Source organism: Amphimedon queenslandica, unplaced genomic scaffold (assembly GCF_000090795.2).
Source record: "Amphimedon queenslandica unplaced genomic scaffold, v1.1 AMPQUscaffold_13500, whole genome shotgun sequence".
In the NCBI taxonomy this organism is placed as follows: domain Eukaryota; kingdom Metazoa; phylum Porifera; class Demospongiae; order Haplosclerida; family Niphatidae; genus Amphimedon; species Amphimedon queenslandica.
The window spans coordinates 153139-168572 of record NW_003546264.1 but is presented as its reverse complement, the minus strand read 5'-3'; the positions used below and the strand labels follow the sequence as shown (position 1 = coordinate 168572).

Here is a 15434-nt window from a genome sequence, read left to right as displayed (position 1 = left end):
ATCCGTAAAAATTATTAGCCTTTAATTTATAGTAGAGGGCGTGGCTAGGTTTGTCACGTGACTGCAGCCATTTTATCTATTAAGGTGAATCTGCAGAAGAGAAGGAAAAGGCTGCCTATCGCAAAGCAGGTCCTCCCTAGCTACTGCTCCTCTCTCTTTTAGTTAACTCACACTCTCTCCAGTGATGGGGCTCGGCAGGTCAAAGTTCCCCATTTCTCTAGACGAGGCTACAGTCAGAGGTAATAATAATAATAATTATTATTATTATTGAGTGTTCTCTTCCTCCCTCAGCTACTCCTGAGGTGGTACAGCGTCTCAGAGACACTTATGATCGGTTCTCATCAAATACTGGGCTCCTCCCTCAAGTGACCTTCTTACGGGATATATTTGGGGATGGGATGCCGCCAAAACTTGCCGAAGTATTAAAATAAATTAATCGTTACTTGATACTAGTGGGTGTGGTTTAGGAGCTGTACGAAGCCTTCAGAGGGGGCCAAAAAGGGATTAAATTTAACGACTTGTTGAGGGGTCTGGTATTATTAGTGCAAGGGACCAGACAAGAAAAGATATTATGTAAGTATGAATCATGATTTTGATCATAATGTGATTCGTTCCTGATAGTTCTGACTCAGATGCTGACAGATGAAGATCACCTCATCACTAAAGAATCCGTTCAAAAGTTTGTTGCTTTAGTTGACACAGACCCATCCACTGAAGATTTGGATACTCTCTTCCCAGAGGTAAGGGAGAGAGAGAGAGAGAGAGGACATTTTAAAAGCTTTGGTGCAGCTGCTGGCTAAAGAAGGTCTCATTATGAATGGTTTCTTTATTCTATAACACACACCTCATTAGTTTTCATCTTGTACTCCGAACTACTTCAGTAACTGGTTGGAAACTCACCCCAACCTCTGCTCCTTTACACAATGGTTGCTAGGAGACGAAAACACCATGAGTTTAACGGCAGAGCCAGACCCTCCCACCTTCTACCAGACACTGGCTGATAAGAACGGCTGTAAGTTTGACCACGCCCACAATAAGACCCTTTCCTAAACCCCCTGTGTATTAATTTTAATGTGTTCCAGACCCTGTATTACTCCTCCCTCTTTCCTAGTGACTGATAGAGATGTGATGAATATTGAGAAGACGTACTGGGGGCTCAAGGGGGGCAACGCTAAATTTGATAGTTCCGTTTTCTGTAAAATCCTTTTTCCTCCTCTGCCAGCTGGTCTTGTACAAAGTAATTAATAATAATATTAGTTATTACTGTACGTGTGTGTTTGTGTTTTTGTTTATTTTATTAATGTGCGGTATTTATTTTTATTAAATTGAATCACAATGGCTTTGGTGTTGTGAAAGTGAATGTTATCAGTTGACGTGTTTGTGTTTAAACATTTAATCTCTCTCTCTCTGTGCAGTTCTTTATTCGTTATCATCTTTTATCTCTCCCTCTCTCTCTCTCTCCCTCCAGGTATATTCTCTTATCTTGATATTAATAAAGACGGCCATATTGACCTCTCAGAGATGGTGAGGGGTGTGGCTATATTCTGTAGGAAACCTTTGAATGAAACCCTACTAGGTAGGTACATATAATTGCGTATTATTATTATTATTATTTATTTATTTATTTATTCTTTTCTTTTAGTGTTTTTTGAGTTATTTGATGAAGATAAAGATGGCTACCTCAATGAGTATGAGCTGACAGCTGCTCTCCAGATGCTAGCTGAGCTCAAGAGGAACAACACTGTCAAAGAAACTGAAAATGAAGAGACGATCATTGACACCATTTTAACCGAACACCAAGAAAAGTTGCAGGTGCATTTTGTGAAATGTAATATGTTTTAATTGTTGTGGAGGATATCTGTTGCCATGGTAATCATTAATGATTTATAGGACAGTGGGCTGGATAGGGCGGAGTTTGTCTCATGGTGTTCTCAAGATACAGGAAGTGGGTGGAGCCTCGTGTCTGTCCTACTCCAGGTGCTGGTGGAGGTGTGTCATGTTAAGTTGGGACTCCGCCCATCACAACCAATGGAGGAAGCATCAATAATTAGGTAAGTATTAATTATAGATAATTACAGTTATTAATTAATAGTGCAGTAATTAATATTTATGAATAGTTATTAATAGTTCAGTAATTAATAGTTATTAATAGTTTAATTGCGTATAGTGATGGTCTTACTAGGGCGGTGTTGATCATCGTACACAATAGCTAGTGAAGCTATTATGTGGACCTCAGCAACTTTGTCTGAGTAATTGCCCATAATTGTCTTCTTAGCATCAACAATAATCTTTTTAGCAGCAGCTATACCTTTCTCTAGAAATAATAATAATAATAATAATAATTAATTAATAATAATACAGTATAGTCTCTATATAATGGACACTCTCTATAGCGTACACCTCCATTTAACGGACAGCACCTAGTGTACCAATTACATTCCTTACTGTATAAAATAACCTCCACATAAAGGACACCTCTGTATAACAGAGACACAGTGTCCATTATAAAGAGGTTAATAAGTTAATTCTTTACCTCTTGTTTCTTTGATGTAAGCCACATAAGTTTGTGGTGTGAGCGAGTAATCCCTCTCTTCACCTGACTGTATCTTGTAAAGCCCATAATTAGTATAGAGAATGTCAGCAATTGCTTTGTACGGTATTGTCTGCTTCACCTCTTCGCTCAATCCTTTGTTAGACCCAACCGCATTAAACGAGAAGTTGAATATAAATATTTTTGTTTCAAGGAGTTCACGTACGTCCTCCCTTGTTGGCTTTGCTGGCTTTTTTGGGTTTTTTTTTCTAGCGTCATCAAACTCAAGAATACTTTGTCCACGTATGCCTTCATACTCTTGAGGCTCAGCTGCCATTTCAACTGTTGGGATATTCTTGATACAGTTCTCTTGAAACAGCTTTATTTATGAATGCATTGGTCGTGTTCTAAATATAGATATGACCTTATTTGGTATTATAATTTAATTGTTTATTTATTTTTAATTGGTAGCGATGGAAGGTTGCATTAAATATTTATTTTACAGTTAGGGCAGCAATTAATTAATAAGAATTACAGTAATGATAATAAAACAACAACAACAACAAAAAAAAACAACAATATAAAGACTAGAGAGTAGAGTATTTACTCTCTTTCCCAATCCTTTGACCCTACTGTACTATCCAGGGCACTTGTCTGACAAGTATTTTTGTTTTTAAAATGGCTGTAACTTTAAAAATTGAAGTCAGAATCAGCTCAAGCTTTCTACATAGCATAAGTACATCAATATGTATCAGAAAATGTAATAAAAATTGGGGGTGATTTTGGAACCAGTTTTTGGAAAAAACCATGGGCTATAGTACAGGGATTTTTCCGAAATTTAAAGTTTTAAAAAATGGTCATAACTTGAAAAATTGAAGTCAGGATTGGCTCAAACTTTCTACGTAGCATAAGAACGTCAATATCAGCATAATTACTTCAGATTTTTGAGCCATTTTATTGAAAAAGCATTCAAATATTTCTTTAAATGTAATCCTATGTGTTAAATAAAGCACAGTTCCCTGTGTTGTACGGGAAATACAGCACTCAAGTGTGGTCAAGAAAACCATACAGCATGAGGTGAAGCCGAGTGCTGTATGGCTTTCTTGACCACACCTCGAGTGCTGTATTTCCCTTACAGCACAGGGGGAAACGTGCTTTTACTAGTTTATGGTCATAGTGTGTGGGTGCATCAAAGGCACCAGCCCAAGGCCAAGTGAAGAATATCCTAAAGAGAACCAAGAGACTGAAAAGAGACTGCAGTAACTGGACTATCTGCTCGCGCCTCGTGTGGCTCTTAGTTGGGGGCGGTCACAGTTTATTCAACAGGAAACCACAAACTGTGCTGTATGGACTGGAAGTGTGCTGTGTGAGATATACAGTATGGGCGGTGCCTTTGATGCACCCACGCACTATACTATAAATATTCTATAATATGTCCCAACTGAGTTTGGCCCAAAAAAACTGGAATAACTTTTTATAGGAATGAGAGCTATGAATGAATCATTCACAGGTTCTTAGTCGCCCAATGCCACTTCAGGATCTCAGGTCTTGGGTCTCTCAGCCGGTGGGAACCCTGAGAACCGGGTCCTCCCTATAAACTCAATGGCATACCAAAGCTAACTGCAATGACGTTTTATGATGTCATAGTTCACATAAGCACATGTGGTTGAGTGACCAAACTGATAATTCTTATTTTAATAGTGAAACAACACAGCCAAAATATCTGCCAAGTCTCTATGAATATCATTATAATAATTATAATGATATTCATAGAGAAAATACGTCTTTAGTGACGTAGCTACATTTTTCAAATTCCAATACAGCTGCTTCCACTTCCGGTCCAAACTCAGTTGGGACATACAGGTAGTATAAGTACATGTACATGTATATGTATAAAACCATAAATCATTGGTAATAATGATGATAAGTATAAACATTGTCTCTCATTAATCTTCTTCTTAATTTTCTTCCCTTTCCTTTCCTTTCTCTTCTTTCTTTTCTTCTTCTTTCTTTTCTCCTTCCTTTCCTCCTCCATCTTCTTCTTTTTTCTCTTCTCCTTCCTTTCCTCCTCCATCTTCTTCTCCTTTTTCTTCATTTTTTTCCTGGTATGCAATGGCCATTGATGCCAGTACATGTACACCATCAGTGTCAAGAGGAAGGTCTCTATCATCCACTTTCAATTCAAAGATACTCTTTTTCAGCATCTTGACAATAGCTTGTACGAAAACTATCCCAATAGCTAAAATAAATAAATAAATAAATGTACTTGTTAAATCTAGAAATAACTTTTGCATGACCAGCTTAAACTATTTATAAAAATGGTAGATTTAAGGACCCATAGGGCTAAATATGAGAGACCAAAAGCTGAACAATTGTAGATCTAACAGTGGACATAACTCCAGTTATACCTTGCTCATGATTTATGAATGCCACGTATGTTGATCTTGATAGGGTCTGTCCCTCCTTATTCCCTTCACTGTCTATGGTTGATTTCATCTTGTAAAGACGGTATTCCTTATAAAGGTGCTCCTCTATTTCTGCATATTCCTTTTCATCCATTTTCCTTGTGCTGTGGTTGTACGTGATTTTAAAATAGAATACTTTCCCTTCCTCATCCTTCAAGAGATTCCCGACATCTTCTCTCGTTGGTTTCTTACCTCTATCCACGTCATAATCTGCTATATTATTAGCTCTTATAGCACGCAGCATAGCATCACCTTCCTCTTCTTCCATTTTGTTCTTTTTTAATGATATGAAATAAACTTTTTTTTGTTTTATTTTTATGTATGTTGGTCGTGTTCTAAATATAGATATTACCTTATTTGGTATTATTATTTAATTGTTTATTTATTTTTAATTGGTAGCGATGGAAGGTTGCATTAAATATTTATTTTACAGTTAGGGCAGCAATTAATTAATTAATAATTTAAAATAAAAATAAGCAAAAATAGAAGATACATGTACGCAGTACAATTTAAAACTAATACTAATTACAATGTTCATGTGCTTAGTCACTAGAATTGGAGTTAAGTTCCTTTGCAAAAGCTTGTATCCTTTTCAGTGTATCACTGTCACAATCTTTCTCATTCTCTCTTCTCCCCTCCCTCTCTTTCTTTCTCCCCCCCTCACTCTCCCCCTCACTCTCTCCCTCACTCTCTTCTTCAATTTCATAATCATCTTCATTATCCTCATCATATTCCTCTGGCTCACTCTCTTCACTGCTACAGCTGCTGCTGTCTTCTTCTCCAGAACTGCTAACAATACATGTTTCTTTTTCTTCTACATCTATGTCTGTTTCTTCTTCCGAGCTGCTATAATGAATCCAATTTTTGCCTTTTCTGACTCTACTCTCTATCTTTCTCTTCCTTTTCCTTTTTATTTGTAATAAAGGATTCTCAATCTCTTTTGAAACGGCATACACAAACCCAGGCGCTGCTATGATGTGAACCTTGCTAGCTCTGAGATACTTTCGTTTTAAGATAAACTTCTTGACTGATTTAGTGAGACTCAAAACTTGCCTTTGCTTCTTGTTAGAATCTGAGCAATAGGAAAAATAATGATAATAATAATAATAATATTATTATTATTATTACTTACCTTCTATGTCCACCAGTGCTATGTACATTGAGCGGTTCAGAGTGTGTGGTTTTCCTTTGGTTGATCTCAGTTTGTAGAGATGGTACCTCTCCCATAGCAAGTCTGCTATATCTTCTGTTTTAGTTTTAAAGTGTCTGAGTCCTTTATAAACTGGATTGAAGGATATATTGAAGAATATGATATCCCCAGGATACTTTCTCAGTATACGGCGAGTGTCTCTTCTTGTTGGTTTTAGTCCTCTCTTTTTATCAAATTCCGGTATAGATTTGGCAATGAATTTTGATTCCTTTGCTGTCTTCCTGGCTAACTTTTTTCTACTCATTCTTCGTCCTAAACTCCTTCTCTTCCAAGAGTTTCACTTGAATGTAGCGCCTGTGTTTACTGCGTATTTTACCGCCTTTTCTCATTCTGGCAATCTGATTGGCTGGAGATCTATAGCCAAGGGGAATTCCCAGGGAAATAACATATAAAGATCATGATATGATAGAGCTTCATGTTTATAGTTATTGTAAGGATTTTCTTAAACATTAAAATAATCAAAGTAAAACACAGTTCCTAATTATTAAGTTTAATAGCATCTTCTTGGTCTTCATCTTTTTTGGGTCTTTTACTCAGACTTTCTTCATCAGAGGCTTCCACTTCATCAGTCTGACTACCAGTATCCATTGTCTCCTTGTTACTCTCTTCCTCCTCCTCCTCTTCTTCTTTTATGTCGGCATTCTCTTTCATTCCTTTCTCTTCCTCTCCTGTTGGTTCCTCCTCTTCCTCGCCTACATCATATATGATTGCTAGTGTTGCTATCACGTGGACTTTTGCAACGTTCAGCTCCACCCCTTTGTTTAGTATTTCTCTCTTTGCTTCATCAATTAAATCATTAATCTTCCTTTTCTTTTTTGTTAGATCTGCACAATACGGACAATAGAAAAAATTAATTATCATTATTTATTATAATTATTATACTTATTATTACCTCCATCTTTAATCAGTCCCAAGTACATTGAGCGGTTGAGTGAATACTTCTTTCCTTCAGTTGATCTCAGTTTGTAGAGGCGGTACTTCTCCCACAACATGGAAATGATTCTATCATACTTTGGATTCTTTGTTGGGCACTTTGGTTCTGGTGTTGTGAAATTGATGTTTAGAAAAAAGAGGCTATCTTCTTCTTTGTCCAGTAAATTTCTGACTTCCTCTCTTGTTGGCATCCTGTCTCTCTTCAAATTCAGTTTTTCAATATTGTCACAGGCAAATTCCGATAAAACTTTATCTGGTTGCTGGGCCATTTCGTAAAAGTTAAAGGAAGCTTCCGTTGCCTTTCTTATTTGAATTTGAAGATTAATACCTTCTCATTGATATGGCAGTTTTTGATTGGTCAGAAGAGGATTGGGGAAAGCCCTAATAGTTATTCTCTTACTAGACATAATGCAATTCATCTTATTCTTATCATCTTTGGATGCTCTGCCTTAATAAGAATGAAATGCATTTCTACTAGGAAGTTAATATTAATATTAATGATTATAATAACACTAACTGGTAATGGTAGTGATGATGTATATATGGCTGTGTTACTTGAAATACTAATAATAATAATAATGATAGGGAATTACCCTGTTTGGTTTCTTGTGATAATTGATGCATTAACAGCTGTACATTTATATACACGTAGTACTGAGATAGGTGTTAACAATATTTTATTTATTTGTGACCATAATTGACAAAAGGTACCTTATGGCGGGTAGTGAAATTTGTCTTTCTAGCCTATGAAATCCAACTTCCTGAGCCCCATTTATCATAAAATTACTCCACAGGATGCAAAAAGTTACCATGAAACTTTTAGAAACAATGATTGTCTAACAAAGCACTCACAGGTTGATATTTGCCATTATTAAGATCAATTTTAAAATCCGCCATAAGGGCCCTTTTGTCAATTATGGTCACATTTATTAATTGTTTTATATTAGAATAAGAATAGTGTCATTTCAAATTACAATGAATATTAAAAATACATACAATTATTACATATACACAACACAAGTTCATGAGAGTAGTTCAGTTTGAAGTGCTTCTAAACTCTCAAGCAGAGCCTTGTCAATCCAACTATCACTCTCTCTCTCTTCCTTCACCTCGTTAGAAGTTACTGTGAACTTTTTTGCTTGACCATCTTTATCTCTCTCATCATCAGAACTGATGCAAATAACATCATCATCTTCCTCTTCTTCTCTCTCTTCCTCCTCCTCCATCTCCTCCTCCTCTCCTGAGCTGATGATAATGACACTAGCACTTCTCTCCTCTTCTTCTTCCTCCTGTTCCTCTCCCTCCTCTTCTTCATGCTGTTCCTCATTTCCCTCCTCTTCATCTTCCGCCTGCTCTCCCTCCCCACCCTCCTCCTCCTCCACCTCCTCTTGGTGTTCCTCCTCCTCCTCCCCCTGGTGTTCTCCCTCTTCTTCTAAGATGCTGTTCTCTTCCTCCTCCTCTTCATTGTCATAAATAATTGCATGTGATGGCACCACGTGTACTTTTGCCACATTCAGCTCCTCCCCTTTGTCTAATATTTCTCTCTTTGCTTCATCAATTAAATCATTAATCTTCCTTTTCTTTCTATTCAGATCTAAACAAAAATAATAATAAATAAATAAATAAAATTACAATTATTATTAATTGTTAGTACCTCCATCTCTTAACAATCCCAGGTACGTTGATCGGCTGAGGGTGTGTGGTTGTCCTCTTGTTGACTTCAGTTTATAAAGGCGGTATTTCTCCCACAAGAAATTAATAATTTTTTTGGATTTTGGAGAAGGTTTTTTTGGTCTTTGAGTCCCATTAGCATTAGCGTCTGATGGTGCAGCTGGTTCTGGCAGAGCTGCTGGTGGAGGGGCATTGAAACAGAAGTTGAAATAGAAGAGATTTCCCTGGTATTTGTCCAGTAGTATTCGTACGTCTTCTCTTGTTGGCATTCTCCTTCTCTCTGTATCAATCTCTCCAATGACGTCACAGGAAAACTCTGATCTTGTCATATCTCCTTGAACTGCCATTTTCTTTGAAGTCTCTTGTTGTACAATATTATACAGTGTTTTTGAGTTAGAAATAAGGCACCGCCCTCTAGTTGTTTTAGGGTTGGCCCTAGTATTACTATAGTATAATTATTATCAATTATACTTGACAGCTGATACTGTAACGATATTCATTAGTCACACTTTGGAGTCTTTCCTTATATAAGCTTTGCATAGAAGAGTAGAGGTTATTAATAACAAGGAACTTAATATTCACGATAATTATAGCAGAGATTATTAGTAACTATTAATGATTATTATAGTGGCAACCTTAACATGTACATTTAGTAATAATGATGGGGAATACCCAGTTTGGTTTCTTGTAACAATTATTGATATACAATGTTATTGTGTTAGCTTACTTTATTGTTTATTAATTTATTTCTAGTGGCTACATGAACAGATTCAAGAAGAGCGGAAGGTCAAAAGGTCAGTTAGTGTATCTGATGTCAACCCAATGGTTCAACAGCTGGAGGATATACACTCAATTTGAGGTACGTGAATAATTAATAAATTAATGATTAATTAATAATAGATGGATGATTGTCCTCTCTCTTCGTTGATACCACCTGCTGAACAATCTTCAAAGAACACAGACAGAGGAGATAGAGGCACTACTCCTGTAGCTGAACCTGAAAGTAATGAACATAATTCATAACTAACACCCTCCCTCTCTCCCTCCCTCTCTCTCCTCCAGTTGTTGATGTTACAGTTGAAGGTGAAGATGTTGCTGAAGGATATACTCATATTGTTACACCTGAAAGTACATCACTATTTCCCGCCTTTTTAAATTAAAATACATGTACATGTGCCTATGTCCTCTCCCTCACAGACCCTGGTACTATTAATTCATGGCCACTTTCTCTCTGTGCAGCTAGCAGCTCTGGTTCAGCTCAGAAAAGGGGCGGAGTCCAGTCACACCCACAAGAGGACGAGGACCCTTTGAAGCCAATTGGGATAAGCAACTCTCACCTGTGTCTTGAAGAACCTTTCCCTGGCAGCAAGAAGGTAGGGGAATTAAGTTCTTTAAATTATTTATTTATTTATTTATTAGTTGATTTCATTAACTAATGAAGGAGGAGTCTTAAAGCCCTCATTAAAGGAATATGTTGATTATTATTTATTGCCTGAGGACGTCTGGCGGGCACTGGTCACCTGGTATGGGACAGCTGGACTGGGAGGAGGACCACCCCTGCCTAGACCAGTGAGAGATATGGTCATTTATTTATTTATTTATTATTAATTATAGGTTATTAATGAAGAGGGTGTGGTCTCACTCTACCCCACTCTATTAAAGGTTTTCAGACACACGACTCTTCCACCTGCTAAACAGTCAAAGTCCACCGGCCCTTGGAACTCAATGCTTGAAGTGTTTAGCTTCTTTGGGTTTAGGTCAGGGGGTGGGGCTGATAATTCAGCCACGCCTGTTGGAAACACACCATTACCTGGTGATGCTACTCAACCTTTACTGCCGAGAAGAATCCTCTACTATAGTGCAGCCTTTTATGATAATAACACACTGCAGGAGGTTAGTAGGTGTGGCTTGTTGTCATGGTAATACGTACACTTACAGATGGTTGAGGTGATGCAAAAAGTGCTACATGCCAAACCAGACGAAGTACGTATCTACAGTTTAAGTGACGATGAGGAGCAGCTGGAACTACTGGATGAAGAAGAGAAGACAGTAGAGGATCTGGGGTTTAAAAATGGACAGAAAATACTAGTAGAAAGTAATAGAAGACATTGGAAGATGTAGAGAGAGAGTGTGTGTTTCTTTTTTGTAGCTCGTAACAAAGACAACTCGTGGCCTGAAGAGCTAGTGGCGGCCATTAAAGAAGTTCAAGCAAAAGATTCAAACGAAAAACAAGTTGTGAAATCCCAAGGTAAGCCATGATGTCATGTGATGTCATTTTGTGTCACTTCATTAGGGACCAAGGTTCCAGAGGGGGCCACTGGGCTCAGTAACCTTGGCAATACCTGCTTCATGAATTCATCTCTTCAGTGTATCAGTAACTTACAGCCACTGACGACCTATTTTAAAGAGAAGGACTATCTACTGGAAATTAACAAGTAAAATAGATTATTTATTTATTTATTTGTTTGTTTGTTTGTTTATTCACAGGCAGAACCCATTAGGAATGAAAGGTGTGATGGCCAAGAGATACGGAGAGCTTGTCTCTGACCTTTGGACTGGACACAGCAAGAGTATAACGCCATGGAGATTTAGAGTAATTAATAATAATGATGATAATAATAATGATATTAATATTAATAGTTAATAATAATAGTTATTAATAGTTATTAATCTTTTCCAGTACACTATTGCTCAAAACGCTCCTCAATTTAATAACTTCCAGCAACAAGACGCCCAAGAACTTTTATCATTTGTATTAGATGGACTTCACGAGGATCTAAACAGGTAAGCCATGCCCTTTACAAGTCTAAATTACCACGCCCACTGTAGAGTAAAAGTGAAGCCATACAGAGAATTACCGGACAGTGACGACCGACCAATCGCTGAAGTTGCTGATGAAGTAATATTTGATAATTATTATTAACTGACCACACCTCTTATGTAGGCGTGGTCTTATCACAGGGAGAGAAACAATTCAATAATAGTCGATTTATTTCAAGGACAAGTTAGTCGCCATTTTATTACTCCTCTCCTGACCCCTCCCCCTGACCCCTCCCCCTCTTTTTAGCTAAAGTCCCTAGTTGAATGTACAGTCTGTTCTTATAAAAGTATCAAATTTGATCCATTCACTTTCCTGTCCTTGCCACTCCCACTGGAGAGCTCAACTAGTTTAGAAATTATTGGTAAGAATAAAGTACATGTATATGTATCAGAAAATGTAATAAAAATGGAAAATTCTCTACTTTTCATTTTTGGCAAAATTTGCTTTGAGACCATGTACTATAATAGTACAGGGACTTTTGTCCGATTTTGGAGCAATTAAAAAAATTCGTAAAAAATCCAATTTTGATCGGAATTAGCTCAAACTTTTTACACAACATAAGAACATGTATATGTATCAGAAAATGTAATAAAAATGGAAAATTCTCTACTTTTCATTTTTGGCAAAATTTGCTTTGAGACCATGTACTATAGTACAGGGACTTTTGTCCGATTTTGGAGCAATTAAAAAAATTCGTAAAAAATCCAATTTTGATCGGAATTAGCTCAAACTTTTTACACAACATAAGAACATGTATATGTATTAGAAAATGTAATAAAAATGGAGAATTCTCTACTTTTAATTTTTGGCAAAATTTTGCCCGATACCATGTACTATAGTACAGGGACTTTTGTCCGATTTTGGAGCAACTTTAAAAATTCATAAAAAATTCAATTTTGATCAGAATCAGCTCAAACTTTCTACGCAACACAAGTACATGTATATGCATCAGGGAATGTAATAAAAATAGAGAATTTTCTACTTTTCATTTTTGGCTAAACTTGGTCCAAGACCATGTACTATAGTACAGGGACTTTTGTCCGATTTTAATCATTTTTATTATTTTTATATTTTTAGTGATACCCATTGATGGATCCCAGCCAACTCGCTATTGTCTAAAGTTAGAACTTGATGCTAAATATAGATTACTAAAGGAGCAGCTGGTTGAAATGTGTCAAATAAATCGTCTCATTTTGGTTGATGTCTACGGAGGGACAGTCAGGGTAAGAGAAAAATGTACAAAATGACAGTAATGAGCTACTGTTTAGTAGCTAAATATTGAGAGAAATAAATTATAATTTGGTTGCTTTATTTTTAAAATTTGTTTTAGAGTTTTCCGAATGATGATCAGAAGATGAGGACTGTCCTGAGTGGGTCACTGTACGCGTATGAAATACCACCTCACTACAGGAGAATCACACCATCCAGAGAAGAGGAACAACCTCTAGAGAGAACAGAAACCAATGATGAGGGGGAGGAGTCAATTAATAAAGGGGAGGAGTCAACTAGTAAAGAAGAAGCAGAGGCTCCTACTGAAGTAGAGACGACTAAAGAAGAGATTGAACAAGAAACAAAGACTCCTACTGAAGAGGTGGAGTCATCTGCTAAAGGGGCGGAGTCAGACACACCCACTACTAATAAAGTTGAAAATGGTGAGATTGGAGGATCTGTTGGTAATGGAGGGGAACAGAAAGAGGAGGAGAAGGAGGAGGAGGAGAAAGTGAAGGAGGAGGGGGAGGGAGTGAAGGAGGAGGGGGAGGGAGTAAAGGAGAAGGAGGAGGGGGAGGTAAAGACCAACGACACTAAACAATCTTCAGCCCCACCCAGTCAACCCCGCCCATCTTATTGTAATCCTAGAGATCACGGGTTTATATTTGGTATACACAGAAGAACAGTAAGTGATAATAATAGTAATAATAATTATTATTATTACTATTCTTTTTCTAGTTAAGATTAGACAATTATTTTGTATCAACTCAAAAGAATCGTCCGATCCTCTTCAGTTACCCAATGGTACTGCCCTGTGCACCAACGACACCTCACTCCGCCCTCTACAAGGAAATATGGAACCAAGTTCAACGACTAATAATACCAGACCCCCCAAACACTGACGAGTAAATAATACTAATAATAATAATAATAATAATAATAATAATAATAATAATAATAATAATCAATGTATTTCCAGTGAAGAGAGTCTACAGAGACAGTCCTATCCTTACAAACTGAAGAAGGTTAGGAGAGACGGGCTCTTCTGCTGCCATTGTCCGTGGTACAGGTAAGCGTAGTGGGTGTGGCTTCAGCATGATTCCATCACACTTTTTTATTTCATTAGATTCTGTCGCGGTTGCCCTATAGAATGTGACGAGGGTACTTTTGGAGCTGATGATCCTCCACACTATATTGCAATAGACTGGGAAGATGGATTCATTCATCTGAAGTACCAGTCCGGGCTGGAGAGGGTAAGGATATGAGCGCCTTCAATACGCTGGTCTTTCATTTGGGGATTTTCACTTTCTCTTTAGCCCAAGGATCATGAAAGCATGGACATCATGAAGAACACTGACTCGCAGCCAATAGAACTCTCAGAGTGTCTCGCTGCATTCTCTAAACCTGAAGAACTAGGAGAGGACGAGTTATGGTGAGTGTGCTATATTTAACGTCTGATCTATTATCGTGTGTAGGTATTGTAAGAAGTGTGAGACCCATAGGCCGGCTAGGAAGACACTTGAAGTTTGGAAGTTGCCACCTGTTCTGGTAAAGAGGAGGGAAAGAAGTCTATTAGATGTTGTTTTATTTATTTTTAGATAATTCATTTGAAAAGGTTTCATTTTCACAATGGCCGCTGGATTAAGTCCCAACAGAGGGTCAGGTTCCCTATGAGCGGATTAGATCCTTATGCCTACTCAGACTCGGAACTGTTCAACAATAATGAGTTCATACAGACTGGCATTGAGGGGGAGGAGCTTAATGGGGAGGTGGGAGGGGATTCAGTAACCCCGCCCCTTACAGGAGAAGGGGAGGAGTCAGCACCTCTTGGGGTGTCAGTTGAAGTTAATGACGAGAGAAAAGAAGAGGAGGAGGAGGAGGAAGGAGAGGGAGAGAAAAATGACAAAGAATTGTTAGTGGTCGCCAGTGATGAAGATCAGAATGAGAATGAACTCACTGAGAATGAAATACAGGAATCAGATGAGATCAAAGCTGGTGTCCCAAAGTTAAGAGACATTAAGAGAAACTTCTCTCGTACTACGAGTGTCTACATGAGCTCTAGACCTATTTATGATCTCTTTGCTATCACTGTAAGGTCTACTGTACACTCTATCTAAACTCCTCCCCTTTCCCCGCCTACTTTAGGTCCACAGTGGTATTTTAGGTGGTGGACATTACACGTCTTTTGCCAAAAACCCAAACTCAAACTGGTATTATTATAACGACAGCTCATGCAAGGTAACCACACCCATTTTATACTAACCACGCCCACTTTGTATATTAATAGGAAACTACAGAAGACAAGGTTTCGTCTGAGTCTCCTTACATGTTATTTTATGAAGTGAGGGACCTACGGGAACATGTAGACGAGTATAGAGTAGGCGGAGCCAGGAGTCCACCATTGTCCCCGGTTAATGATAATGATGAGGGTATCCTTCAAGGTGAGGGTGGGCGGGGCAAATCTAGTGGTGGGCGTGGAAAGTGTAGACAGCAGTGACATTAATTTATACAACATTAAAATTATTTTCTTTGATGTTTATTGTATATTAATTATGATTGTTTTTAATTTAAATTTACGTTAATTAATTGAATATA

At 37.6% G+C, this 15434-nt stretch overlaps 4 protein-coding genes across 5 annotated transcripts; 1 reads left to right on the top strand and 3 right to left on the bottom strand.

The window, feature by feature from the left end:
* Positions 1 to 46: 46 nt before the first annotated feature.
* Positions 47 to 15411, top strand: LOC100640574 (ubiquitin carboxyl-terminal hydrolase 32-like). Of its 2 annotated transcripts, none has more exons than XM_019993184.1 (33): positions 47 to 239; positions 292 to 419; positions 468 to 573; positions 622 to 740; positions 853 to 1012; positions 1112 to 1237; positions 1469 to 1576; positions 1643 to 1812; positions 1891 to 2051; positions 9563 to 9668; positions 9710 to 9812; positions 9872 to 9937; positions 10049 to 10182; positions 10229 to 10378; positions 10424 to 10702; positions 10748 to 10904; positions 10959 to 11057; positions 11103 to 11244; positions 11297 to 11402; positions 11490 to 11593; positions 11639 to 11708; positions 11754 to 11813; positions 11877 to 11991; positions 12708 to 12853; positions 12961 to 13524; positions 13578 to 13744; positions 13819 to 13908; positions 13966 to 14092; positions 14156 to 14271; positions 14315 to 14387; positions 14438 to 14929; positions 14985 to 15077; positions 15127 to 15411. In XM_019993184.1, the coding sequence occupies exons 1-33, from the start codon at positions 185 to 187 to the stop codon at positions 15334 to 15336; spliced, it is 4902 nt and encodes a 1633-aa protein (XP_019848743.1). In that variant the 5' UTR covers positions 47 to 184; the 3' UTR covers positions 15337 to 15411. The 2 variants fall into 2 exon arrangements, with proteins under 2 accessions (XP_019848743.1, XP_019848742.1); XM_019993183.1 differs by having other exon boundaries at positions 10007 to 10182.
* On the bottom strand, positions 2048 to 2963 carry LOC109580234 (uncharacterized). Its single transcript, XM_019993192.1, has 2 exons — positions 2534 to 2963; positions 2048 to 2314 (listed from the first exon to the last, which is right to left on the bottom strand). The coding sequence occupies exons 1-2, from the start codon at positions 2865 to 2867 to the stop codon at positions 2154 to 2156; spliced, it is 495 nt and encodes a 164-aa protein (XP_019848751.1). The 5' UTR covers positions 2868 to 2963; the 3' UTR covers positions 2048 to 2153.
* Positions 4422 to 5298, bottom strand: LOC109580233 (uncharacterized). The gene is made up of 2 exons (XM_019993191.1): positions 4939 to 5298; positions 4422 to 4769 (listed from the first exon to the last, which is right to left on the bottom strand). Exons 1-2 carry the CDS (start codon positions 5261 to 5263, stop codon positions 4489 to 4491), a joined length of 606 nt encoding a protein of 201 aa, XP_019848750.1. The 5' UTR covers positions 5264 to 5298; the 3' UTR covers positions 4422 to 4488.
* LOC109580232 (glutamic acid-rich protein-like) lies at positions 6624 to 7541 on the bottom strand. Its single transcript, XM_019993190.1, has 2 exons — positions 7098 to 7541; positions 6624 to 7029 (listed from the first exon to the last, which is right to left on the bottom strand). The coding sequence occupies exons 1-2, from the start codon at positions 7405 to 7407 to the stop codon at positions 6683 to 6685; spliced, it is 657 nt and encodes a 218-aa protein (XP_019848749.1). The 5' UTR covers positions 7408 to 7541; the 3' UTR covers positions 6624 to 6682.
* Positions 15412 to 15434: the final 23 nt, after the last annotated feature.